Source organism: Canis lupus, chromosome 5 (genome assembly GCF_011100685.1).
Source record: "Canis lupus familiaris isolate Mischka breed German Shepherd chromosome 5, alternate assembly UU_Cfam_GSD_1.0, whole genome shotgun sequence".
NCBI classification, from domain to species: domain Eukaryota; kingdom Metazoa; phylum Chordata; class Mammalia; order Carnivora; family Canidae; genus Canis; species Canis lupus.
Genome location: NC_049226.1, coordinates 68,511,046 through 68,523,640, shown reverse-complemented (window position 1 = coordinate 68,523,640; position 12,595 = coordinate 68,511,046). Strand labels below are relative to the sequence as shown.

General features: G+C 49.8%; 1 protein-coding gene across 1 annotated transcript in view; it reads left to right on the top strand.

The window, feature by feature from the left end:
• The window catches only part of ATP2C2 (ATPase secretory pathway Ca2+ transporting 2), a 59,936-nt gene that overhangs the window by 20,624 nt on the left and 26,717 nt on the right, over positions 1-12,595 (top strand). The window contains 5 exon segments of the mRNA XM_038538142.1: positions 398-514; positions 4,797-4,886; positions 6,428-6,463; positions 6,569-6,630; positions 10,239-10,347. Coding sequence (XP_038394070.1) covers positions 398-514; positions 4,797-4,886; positions 6,428-6,463; positions 6,569-6,630; positions 10,239-10,347 — 414 coding nt within the window.

Here is a 12,595-nt window from a genome sequence, read left to right as displayed (position 1 = left end):
TTTAATTAGGAATCCCCATACTGTTCTGTATCACAGCTGTACCATTTTAGGTCCCCAAGGCCTATTTTTTTAAAGAAGAAAATATAACTGTTTCTACCTTTCTGGAATTCCTGCTACAATCTAGCTTGTTGAAATATAAGGTCGAGGTTGTCTCTTCTGCTATAATTATAGGGCAAAAGTGCAGTCCATTTGAGAAAGAACTGGACTATGGGTTTTCCTTCTCTCTCTGTTCCTATTTGCTTGAGGTCTTTGAACAAGTTCCTTCTCCTTTTTGGCCAGCCGAATTTTCTTGTCCATTTTGGAAGTGGCTGGCTTTCCAAAGTGGGAGTTCTGTGCAGTGGGCTCCCTGGTCTTTCAGGGCCCATCGGTGAGTCTGTGCTTAACCGTGTCCTTCCAGGTGGACTTACGAAATGGGCTGTCCGAGTTCTCGGTGTTGCAGCGAAGGCAGGTCCATGGCTGGAATGAGTTTGTCGCTGATAATACTGAGCCTGTGTGGAAGAAATATCTTGTCCAGGTAGGTGTCATTCCTTGACATTAACTGGTGTAAGCCAGAGAGGGTGGAATGATCATTCATTCTTTAAATATTGGTTGCGAGATGTCCTTGGACCAACATGGTGGATGTCCTTGGACCAACATGGTGGTGGTACAAAGATTAGGAAGTTTCATGCTCATTCAGGCTAGTTTTAGACAAGAGGGATGGCCATGAGTAGATCACTAACTACCCAGGCAGCCGTGATCACGAACAATAGCTGTTACATTCATAGAGAGGTTTTCACATGCTGGGCACCATACTCATCCAGTAAATAAGGAAGCATTGACTTCATCCTTCCTCTTAATCCTCATTTTGAGATGAGGAGGGTAAACAGAGAGGTTGAAATATGTCCCCCAGGCTGTGTAGGGTTGCTAGATTTAGCAAATGACAAGCAGAATGCCTTGTGAAATGTGAATTTCAGATAAATAGAGGTTTTTTTAGTATAAGTGTGTCCCAAATGTCACATGGGACATAATTATACCAAAAAAAATTCCTTGTTTATCTGAAATTCACTATTAACTGGCCGTCTTACAGTCTGTCTGGCAGCTGGAGCCTAATGTCACATGGCAGTAAGTGGCAAGCTAGGGAGTGAAGCCAGGCAGCTGGCTCCAGAGCCCCCACCCTTCTTCGCCTCTGCACTTGGTGCTGGCACCGTGCGGGATGGATGGCACACAAGTCGGATGCCTGGAAGCCACTGGGAAGAGGAGGGAAAAATTGGAAATACACATGGCTACAAGTTCTGGTCTAGGAGTCAGCACCCCCACCACCTACCCAGTATCCATTCAGAAAGCCCCAGGTAACAGGCTGACTACCCAGATACCTGAAGTCATTCAGACTGCCCCGGTTTCCCCTCCTGGCCTCCCTCCTGTCCCTGACACTTGTCTCTCTGGTCTGTGGTTCCTGGGCTTCAGCAGCCTTCCTAGTGGCTCTGCGTTTAAAGCTTCGTGATTGGTCGGTTGAGGGGCCAGTCACAGTCCTCCTTGCAGCATCCTCAAGCTGTGCTCTGGGGGCCGCTCATCCACTCATTGGTCAGGTCTCAGCACACCGGGAGGTGTGACTCTTTGACGCATTTGGCACCAAAATTTGACTTCTTGGTGCACAGGTGGCTCTTGCCAGCCCGAAAGCTTCCCGGAATCCCAGGATGGAAGGAAGCAGCAGTGGCTCCTGGCAGCTGGAGTTCAGGGAAGCAGGCCACACAGGCAGTGGGGACGGCCTCCCTTCTGCCACTGGGCCTCTGGGGTGATCAGTTCCTGCCCTCAGTGCCCCTTCCACCAGGAGGCTCTCCCATTTCCCCAACCGTCCTCCTTCCTGCCTTTGCCCTATTAAAACTGCCACAGACGCCAGCCAGGGCCTTTGCAAAAATATCTCTTACATTTCCTAGAGCAGGGAACCTTCAGTACCAGGCACTGCGCAAAGAGCAGCAGCCAGACCAACTTCCTGCTTTTGGGAGACAGACAGCTGCGTGTGTGAGCATGGTGGGGAGAAATGAGTCAGCACAGCTGCCAGGAAATGGCCGTTCTGTTTTGGGCTGCGTGGTCAGGGGAGCCGTTTGACTGATGCCCAGAGGGGGTGATCTTGGAGCAGAGACCTGAATGAAATGAAGAAAAGAGCCATTGAGGGTCTGGAGGAAGGATGTGCAGGAGGGAGAAGTGCAAAGGTCCTGAGGCAGAAGAGGCCGGACACATGTGAGGATAACTGAGCTTCAGAAGGTGGCCTGGAGAATCCAGGTACCTGGTGTGTGATGCATATTCAACCCTGTTTGTACATCCCTCACCTCATTTCTCTCCAACTGGATGGCAAGTCTGTGATGGGCTCGGGGCTGAAATGAAATCCTCTTGGCTCTACTGGACTGAGATGTTCTTCCCCTCTGTACTGCTAGGTTGAATAGTGTGCCCACAAACCCATGTTTACCTGGAACCTGAGAATAGCACCTTATTTGGAAATAAGGTCTTTGCAGTTGTGACTAGTTTAGATGAGGTCGTACTGCATTGGGGTGGCCCTAAATCCAATGGCTGGTGTCCCTGATAAGAAGAGGGGAGACACATGGAACACCCATGGGAGGAGAGGGCCACGTGACAACAGAGGCAGAGACAGCAGGGGTGTGTCCCAAGCCAGGCAACACCGGGGACGGCTGGTCGCCACCAGGAGCTGGAAGAGGCAGGAAGGATTCTCCGCCAGAGCCTCCGGAGTCAGTATGGCCCCAGGAGCACCTTCATACGGTTCCGGCCTCCGGAGCTGGGAGAGAACCCGCCTACATTGTTGGAAGCCCTCAGGCTGTGGTCGTTTATGGCAGGCCCCCTTCCCGGAGCTCGCGTGTCCCCCCTGCTCCTGGACACCATCCTCCCTGGATTTCCGAGGAAAGGGTGTAGCCACCCTGTGGTGTGAATGCGTGGCCCGGAGCACTGGGCACAGCCCCTCCCTGTGCGGGCTGCCCGGGGACCCCCCAACCCCGGGTCTCACTGTCAGGGGCGGTCGGCACCGAACTTGGGACTTCACTAGCCAAAACCTTTTTCTTAGATTTTTTCATTAGAGAAAATTTCAGAAACATGCATAGGTAAAGGGGCCCCCGAGTGGCTCGGTCAGTTAAGCATCTGCCTTCGGCTCAGGTCCTGATCTCAGGGTCCTGGGACGGAGCCCCTGCTCCGTGGGGAGCCTGCTTCTCCCTCTCCCTCTGCCCTCTACCCTGCTTGTGCTTGCTCTCTCTCTCAAATAAATAAACAAAATCTTTTACGAATATATTCATAAGTAGAAAGAATAAATAATATAATGACCCCCACATACCCATTATCTTTCTTCAACAATTATCAATCCATTTGACCCACTTTTATTCCTCACTTTTCTTTGCAGTATTTTCAAATTCTAGATATTGAATCCTTTTGCCATCTATACTTTGCTATGTATCATTAGAAGACATTTTCCTCTTTCTCTCTCTCTTTTTTTCTCAGATGTGACAATAATACTCTTGTCCCACCAATACCATTGTCACTTCATGGCCTGGTCCAGTTCAAGGTCCACAGTCAGTTTTCCCCACAGGCCTCAAAGACGCCTTTTTCAGTTGATTTGTTCAAAGCAGTGTCTGAATAAATCCTACCCCCTGAGATTGAGTCCCATGTCAGGCTCCCTGCATGGAGCCTGCTTCTCCCTCTGCCTGTGTCTCTGCACCTCTGTGTGTGTGTGTGTGTGTGTGTGTGTGTGTGTGTGTGTCTCATGAATAAATAAATAAAATCTTTTTTAAGATTTTTAAAAATTCCTACCCTCACTTTGCACATTTCAAGTTTCAGATATGATCACAGAAACATTGTAGCTAAGAAGACAAAATGTCTTCAAGTTGCTCAGTCTTGAGAATTAACTAACTCAAGTTAACTAACTTGAGAATTAACTAATTAGGCTAACTCAGGGCTGCTGGTGAACTGACCACAAAGTGTCCTGTCCCTCATTCAGAGGAGATAAAGCACAGCAAGTCTGGGATGGGGAGTAAGGGGCACTAAATCCCTGCATGCACAACACTGTTGTGCTTCTTTTCATGAATCACACATCTGATCACATTTCTCTTTTTGCCTTGGCTGCTAGGAAGCTCAAAGCCAAATGCACAGCTGCATTTTAAACCACTGAAACAGGACTTGCATATTGATATGTTAAGTCTTACCTTGATCCTGATCTTTGGTCTCCCGTCTCTCTTCTGTTTTTGTGTGTTTGTGTTTATGTTTCCTTTCAATCATCTGTAACATGAACTACTATGTAATAGATCTGTGAAATGAGGGAATAGATACATAAAGCAATCAAGTAAAAATCCTTTTGGGAAGTTTCTATGGGGCCCGTTTTCTCAGGAAGGACATCATAGGAGCCCTCCAAGGCAGTTACAGGAGCAGGTTGGTGTAATCGGGGCACATGGTATTGGGGAGCTGGCCCAGTGGCCATGCTGGAGCAGAGCTGGCAGCATGGACCTGGAGCCACCAGAGGGGCCAGGTCCTGCCCTGGAGTGTCATGGAGACATGGCAGGGTGAGACCAAGAACTCCAGGTCGGGGCTGGGGCTGCTATCTGGACAGGCAGTGTTGGATGACACACATCCCACCCCCCAAGAAACTGCAGGGGTGGGATTTCAGGGGGAAGAGAACCATTGGCTGGGGCGGTCTTCCTCCCTAGTCCTGGGGTCACGTGGTTGGTGCCAGCCTGGAAGCCTGGCCCTGAGGGAAGAGCTGTGTGATGGGGACCAACCTAGAAGAGACCCCACCACAACCCCGCTGCCCTGTGTTCACTCTGCAGTTTAAGAACCCCCTGATCCTGCTGCTCCTGGCATCTGCCTTGGTGAGCGTCCTCACGAAGCAGTACGAGGACGCAGTCAGCATCGCCATGGTGAGTGTGTGTGTGGGGGGGGGGCGGGGAAGCGGGCTCCCAGCCCCACTGCCAAGGGGCTTGCGGAGTCTTTGCCCCTTTCAGCATGCAAGGAAAACGAGTTTGGCCTTGGGGGGTGGGGGGTGGGGTGGGGGAGTACAGCAGAAAGAAAGGAAAGCAAATCCTCATCCTTCTCTGCCGCCCATGGAGGTGTGCTGGTTCATTTTGCCATCACTGTTGGTGGATACCTGGGTGGCTTCTAGTTAGTTCTTTGCTATTACAGTGAATTCCTTCTCTATGACCCCTGGGTTGGATTTGCTGCATCCCCTCTGTGCATGAGGAACAAGGAGCAAACCATTTGTAAGCCTTTGTAAGCCATTACCCAGAGGAAACCATTGAGCACCTTTTTAAAAAGAGGTTTTTTTTATTTTAAGTGAAAGTCACATGATTTAAAAATTTGGCCATTTAAAAGTGTACATTCCGGTGGCCTTTGGCACATTCATAATGTTGTGCAACCACCACCTCTAGCTAGTACCAAAATACTTCCTTGCCTTAAGAGGAGACCCCTCCCTACCCCCCACACTACCTCCATCCCCTTTCCCCTTTCTCCTCCTCTTTCCCCTCCCCCTCCCATCTTCCATGCCTTCCCACTTCCCACTTACCGTCACCCCTCCTCCTCTCCCTCCCCATCCTCCTCCCTTCCTCTCTCCCTTCTGCCCTCCCATCTCCCTCCCCTTCCCCCTTCTTTCCCCCTCTCCATCCCTCCCAACCCATCTCCCAGCTCCTGGCAACCCCCACTCTGCTCTCTGCCTCTATGACCCATGTAGATATTTTATATAAATGAAATCATGCAATATATGACCTTTCATATCTGGCTCCTACTGAATACCTTTTGATGACTGTCATTCCTGCTTCCCTCTATCTGTCATGTGCTCTCTTAAAATACAAAAGCAACTCCTTCCCTAAAGTGGCATTTGCTCCTTTGTTGAAAAGGCGGAAGCTACATCCAAACCTTCTTTTTTTTTTTTTTTTTTTTTTATTTATGATAGTCACAGAGAGAGAGAGAGAGAGAGAGGCAGAGACACAGGCAGAGGGAGAAGCAGGCTCCATGCACTGGGAGCCTGATGTGGGATTCGATCCCAGGTCTCCAGGATCGCGCCCTGGGCCAAAGGCAGGCGCCAAACCACTGCGCCACCCAGGGATCCCACATCCAAACCTTCTGATGTGGAATGCTGTTTACAATATGTTGTGTGCAAAGGTGGTTTATAAGACAATATGTCTGTACTCTAGGATCCTGTATTTACATCTATGCGGAAAAATCTAGAAGGGTGCCCTAAAACGTGAACCTGTGGATGCCAGAATTTGGGATGATTTTTCTGTTCTTTTTCAGGGGGTTGGGTGGGAGAGGGCTCATCTGTTTCATAAATTTGTCTGTGCCTGTTTTGCAAGAAGAAAGGAAATTTATTTGGAAAGGTGAGGTGCTGTGCCCCGCCTTCCATGGGCTCATTCACCCACTCACTCAACAGCTGGGTGCTGACATCACCTTCCCCTTTGCTCCCTAGGCTGTCCTGATCGTGGTCACTGTTGCCTTCATCCAGGTGTGTAATTATGTTTCTGAGGTCTTGGTCAGGGTGACCTGGGTGTGCTGGTGGCTCTGTGGGGTTCCCAGTCTTGATTATCGTGTTCGATGTCCTGCCTGCCAGGAATACAGGTCGGAGAAATCCCTGGAAGAGCTGACCAAGCTGGTTCCTCCTGAATGTAACTGGTAAGTCAGAGATTCCCTGGAACTTTTTGGTTCATCAGAGGAGCCCATGGGTTGGTGAGTTTGGCAAAAGTTTGGCAATATTTGTGTCTCTTGTAGCGTGATGGAGGAGGACCATGTCTTTCCAGGGGTTGGGAGACCTGGCATCTGCCCTGCCAACAGATTACTCTGTGTCGTTGGGCATGTCCTTCTACTTCTCTGGCTCAAGTCTCTCGTCAGAGTCTAATCAGGGAGCCTGGGCTGGGGCTGTGCACAGATGGTGGGAATGGCTTTGGGAAGAAGGCGGTCCACAAAACCCATGGTAGGTTGTGCAATGCTGCGCCCATTTTTCCTATGGAGGGCATTCAGAGGTTGCATTAGATTCTCCGAGAGGGGATGAGAGGATGTGGGGCTAGAACAGGCCAAGGCTCCAGGCCACTGGGCTGCTGGGTGAGATGACACAAGGATGACCTCCAGCCAGGTGCCCCTGCCGCCCTGCCAGCCTCTTTCCTGCCCGGACATTTCCACGGTGCCTCCTGTTATCACACAGCCCTCACCAAAGATGTTTAAGGAGGAGGAAGGAAAGACAAAACCTCAGTGCTGTGTGATAGAACTTTCTGGAATGTTCTGTAATCCATGCTAATACAGCACCACTACTCACACAGGACCACTGAGGAATTGGGTGTGGCTGGGGCTACTGGGGAAGTGAGCTCTTCATGTTCTTAGCATAAATAGCCGGTGGGGGCTCGTGGGGGCTGTTCCCGGGACAGCCGAGGCTCTAGAGCCGCTGCTGGGGCCGCCGCCCCTGGGGAGGAGATGACACACACACAGGAGAAAGTGTTTGGGGCCTGGCTTTTTCTCCACATAATTTCTAGTATACCAGTAATCCACATGCTTTTCCTCCTTGTAGAAATGGTCTGATTTCAGAAAAGGTCTAAGTCTGCACCCCTTCCCTTGACTAGCTCTGCTGAGGTTGCTTCGGGGCCATGTGTCTTTCCCAAGTAAGCACGTGTTGCTCAAAAGTAACTGAAAGTATCTCACGATCCGAGGGGCTTCATAAAGGTTTAAACGTATAGTAACTCTGTTTTCTGAACGATGATGTTTGGGGGAAATGCCTAACATATATTTGGATATAAATGGCACAGTGGTGCCCCATGGCTGCAGATAGAAAGATCTCGTGGGATGAGTCCCGCCTCTCAAGGAGCCAGCAAGCGGGTGTGTGTGTGTGTGTGTGTGTGTGTGTGTGTGTGTGTGTAGAATACAAGGCAGAGAATAACGAGTAACAGAGACAAAAAGAGGATGATGTGGAAGCGCAAGAGAAGGGGAGTCAATTCTAGAAGGTTCACCGGGGTCACGAAAAATGTCTGGGCTTAGTAAGTAGACGAACAAGGCTGTCAGAAATCCAGATGTGTGATGGGTGATGTCATCATCTGAACAAACAGAAACGGAAGTGATTTATGTGACTGATGATCTGATCTTAAGTTTAAATATCAAATCTTGGCCTTTCAGGTGAATAGTATGCATTATTAACGTGCCCGGAAGTCATTTCTAAAAGATGATATTATGTTCAAGCACAGCAGTGGCAGGCAGGTTGGTAGAACTCAAAGGGCACTGAAGATAGGCAGCCCCTGTCTCGGCATCTGAGGCCTGTTGTACAAGCCAGAAGAAACCCCTGCCACGCAGGCCCCTCCTGGGTTCCCCCATCCTCTGCCCTCAGTACATCTTAATTGAGCATCTACTGTGTGCCAGGAGGAATGGTGCCAGGGTTACACAGATGAACAAGAAGGGAAGGCCTTGGCCCTCGGAGCGCTCACGCTTGTACCAGGGGAGGCAGATAACAAAGTGAAGGGGCAAGAGGACTGTGGATTCTGACAGGTACAGGACAGCCAAACAGCACCCCCCCCCCACACACACACACAAAGCCACAGGAAAACCACCCAGAGATGTATCAGCAGTTGCTGGAGGAGTGGGACCAGCTCTGAATAGCTGGTGATCCAGCTGCCCTGATCTGACATTTGAGGAGGAGCTGGTATTTCAGTTGAGACCTGAGGAATAGAAGGAGCCAGGCATGGGAAGAACTGAGGGAGCAGCAGGTGAATATCTGATGGGTGCTCTTGGCTCCAGGGACAGCTCAGCCACACAAAACAGAGAAATTGTGTCGTCTCATGGCAAGGGATTTGAGGTGGGAGGGACAGTGTGGTTGGTTAGGTTGAGAAGATGCTGAGGACCTGGTCCTTTCATTTCTTCACTTTGCCATCCTTGGCTTGTTGGTTCTGTCATCTGGCTGGATCGCCTCGAGCTCCTAAGACACCGGCCACAGCTCCAGGCACCAGAGCCAACAAATGAAGAAGCCACACGCACGCGCATCTACGATTTATGTGACTGATGATCTGATCTTAAGTTTAAGTATCAAATCTTGGCCTTTCAAGTGAATAGTATGCATTATTAACGTGCCCGGAAGTCATTTCTAAAAGGTGATTTTATGTTCAAGCACAGCGGTGGCAGGCAGGTTGGTAGAACTCAAAGAATGAGGAAACCTCTCTCTCGAGCCCGCAGCAAATGTCCACTCGTGTCTCAAAACCTAGTGTTCTGGAACATGCCTGTGCCTAAGCCAGTCATGGGAGAGGGCGGGATCACCCTGACGGTCTCACTGAGTCGGGACCCACTCCCTAGAACAGACAGCTGTGGAGGGGGAGGGGTGGATATCTGAACAAGAGTGAGTTCTGTTAACAAAGAAGAGGGAGGGAAATGTCCTCTTCAACGTCCAAGGTTAGCAAAAACCTCGAGAGTAGAAAGAGCTGGGTGTGTTTGAGGGCTGGGTGGCCTGAGAGAGGGAGCAGCAGGGATGAGGGAGGAGGGAGGTCCAGGTCAAGGGGGCCTTAGCAGAGCCTTTGGGATTGAATCCAAGGTCCTCGAAAGTCATTAGAAGTTTGGAGCAGGAGGGAGCTGGGATCTGATTCTTGCATTTTAAGAGCTTTCTGGCCACTGTGTAGGTGACAAATTGAAGGGGGCCAGAGGTGGGGCAGGAGTGCAGCTGGGGCTGCAGCATCCAAGGGGCGGGGGACATGTGGTAGGCCAGCAGGTGGAGCCTGTGCATGGAACCGCATGCATTGTTCCTGGCACTGCTGTGAGGAGGGCTCCTGGCCCACTGGGAAGGAAGGTCCCAGGCTTCTCCGGCACTTACAATGCTCCCTACCCCACCCACCCCCCATCAGCTCTGATGAGGCTCTTCCATGCTGAGGGCTGGAGATGGCTCTCCATTACCAGAGTGGTGTCTTCTCTGAGGACAGAAGTGCTGCTAGCTCCTGGTTCCATTAAGGAAGCTTTAGAGCTGCTGACTTGCCCCTACGGAAGCTTCCAGAGGCCATGTGGCTCTGCCTTGTTTCCAGGCAGGGTAAACAGTGGTAGCCCCATTTTTTCAGATGAGGTCCCGGGTCCCCCAGAAGCCACACACTTTTCCAAAAGTCTTCTAGGGTATGAGAATTTAAAATACAATAAAACCATAAAGGCACAAAGGTTTGTCCGTAAGTGAAAGAGAAAGTGTGATTCTCTATTCTTTGCTCAAACTTATTAAAGTGTGCAAAAATGGGATGTGATCAGCGTGCTTTTGCTTTCTACCATTTCAAATGCAGCATAAGAGAAGGAAAGCTCCAGCACCTGCTTGCACGAGACCTGGTTCCTGGAGACATTGTGTCCCTCTCCATCGGAGACCGCATCCCTGCAGACATACGTCTCACCGAGGTGAGAGGTCCTGAAGCCTGGTCTGTGCGATGTGCAGACACTTAGCTTATTGGAGGCAAGCATTTTCTCTTGCTCTCTCTCTTGCACTCTCTCTCTCTCTTGCTCACATACACACACACACACATACACACACACACAGGTGTGCTCATACATGCACATACACAAGACATGAAATTAGCAACCAAGCTAATTTTATCACAAGGCCCCTCAAATTCTATTTCATAAATTGTTTATTCCCATTTTCAGTAAAAGCCTAACAAAGTTTGGCTACGTGAGTTTCTGGTTTACAGTGACTACAGTAACAAATTGTTGGAGGTGTTGGAAATTGGGGGTGGGTGGGGGGACTCTGGGTTTCACATCCTTGCCCTGCATCTCCCAGCTGTGACTTTGGAAAGGATCAGCTATTCTGGGCCTTGATTTCCTCATCTATGAAAGGGGCCACCATTCATCTTACCTTGAGGAAGTAAGACCTGGAGCTGCTCAGCCCAGTGCCTAGTGTGACATGAGTGGTCACCGCATATCAGCAGTGGCTTCAGAAGCTCCTTCCCTGCTTCTTCAACAGTCCCTGAAACAGTTTTTAAGGCCCTGGGTAACTGCATTTCCACGATTTTTCCTCCTGCCCTGCTTAGGTTAAATTCAGTTGTACCTGCTATTGACACCACAGAATGCTTTCTTCCGTCTCCCCCTTGGTATTTTGCAATTCCACTGAACAATCAATAGCTTTGTTGATTCACAGTGGGTTATTTGTGTCAGATATTAAATTCTGAGATCCAGGAGAGCTTTATGTGGAGTTGAAAGTCACTTAGGTCCAGGAAACAATAGGTTCGTGAAAGTTCTCTAAGTTAGTAACCCAAATACTAGGCTTTTTGCATGTGTGAGGGTCACAAAACATTCTCTCTTCCCATAGTTAAAACAAAGGCCAAGGCCTGGGGTGGGAGGCTGACCTGGACTAGCCAGTAGAGCGGGGTCACTGCTTCTTCCTTCTCTCCCACTTCTGACATGAAAAGGGTGTTGAATGGGATCTGTCAGGGCTCCAAGTAATGCTTTGTCTCTGAGGTGGGAGACTGGCGGGGTGTGAGGAGACAGGAAGAGACTTGTCTGCACATGAGCAGGAAGTGACCAGATTGCCTTCAGGCCCAGCCACCTCTGGGTGGTCACTGGTATTTTGTGGCTTCTGTGCTTTGACTATTTTCAGCCACTCACTCCCTCAGCTGACATGGTGCCTGGGAGGTCACCAGCCACTCCACTCCCTTGTGCCCCACTCCAAAGCCTTCTGCTGCAGATCTGATCTGACGAGAACATCGGACTGTCATAATTACAGCTCCTGGATTCAGTCAATGGAGGGGTTCCCTTTCCACTGTTGACTTACTGTTTTTATTATGGGGTTACCTAACCATGAACAAACATAAAATTAGGTACAAATTCCATGTGATTCAAACTTTATGCAACTGTAAACCTCAGCCAGATTTTCCAAGTAAGTACAACTTACCCCAATTATCATCATGTTCCATTAGACAGTGTTTTCTGGAAACTAAATCCCTGCCTGCCAGGGGGATGTGGTGCTGATTTCTGTTGCCTGTGGTCTGTGATGTTGGCAGCCAGTGGTGCTAGGTGACCTTCCCTTCCCATTTTCTTCCTTCATCGTGTTAGGAGCTCCTCCAGGTAGTCCTTTGACTTTCCCTTGATGTCCTGGAGATAAAAAACAAACACACATGATCAGTTCATGGTTGTTTGACTGTGGTTAATAGAGTAAGAGAAATATGTAGGCTTTCAATGGGCCAGGGATTTTCTCCTCTCTTGCATAATGAGACACTGGAGATGGAGCTTCCAGAACCAATATGGTGCCTCCATCACGGAACAAAGGACCAGGGCTTCTTCCAGTCCCCTACTCTGACCTCCTGAGGGTGTGACCATCCTTTTAATGCTTGTAACATGGCTTCTGGAGCCACTCTTACAAAGGCCCAGGTAGGGAGAAAGAAGATGCCAGAAGGATGAAGAGGGTCTTACAGCTCAGCCACCTTCACAGAACTTACCCGAGACTGTCAGTGATTTTTACTTATGTCCAGTTGTCCAGAGGGTAGAGGCACTGTGAGCTGTAAGGGAAGCTGGGAAGTAGTATTTGGTGGGGGGCACATGGTTACCCCCAACTCCCAATACCATTCCCAGTGGGGGTTCTTTTAGGAAGAGGGGGCATGGACATTATACAGGCAAGGGGTAGCCCTTGTCATCCTTGGGGACTGGGCTCCCA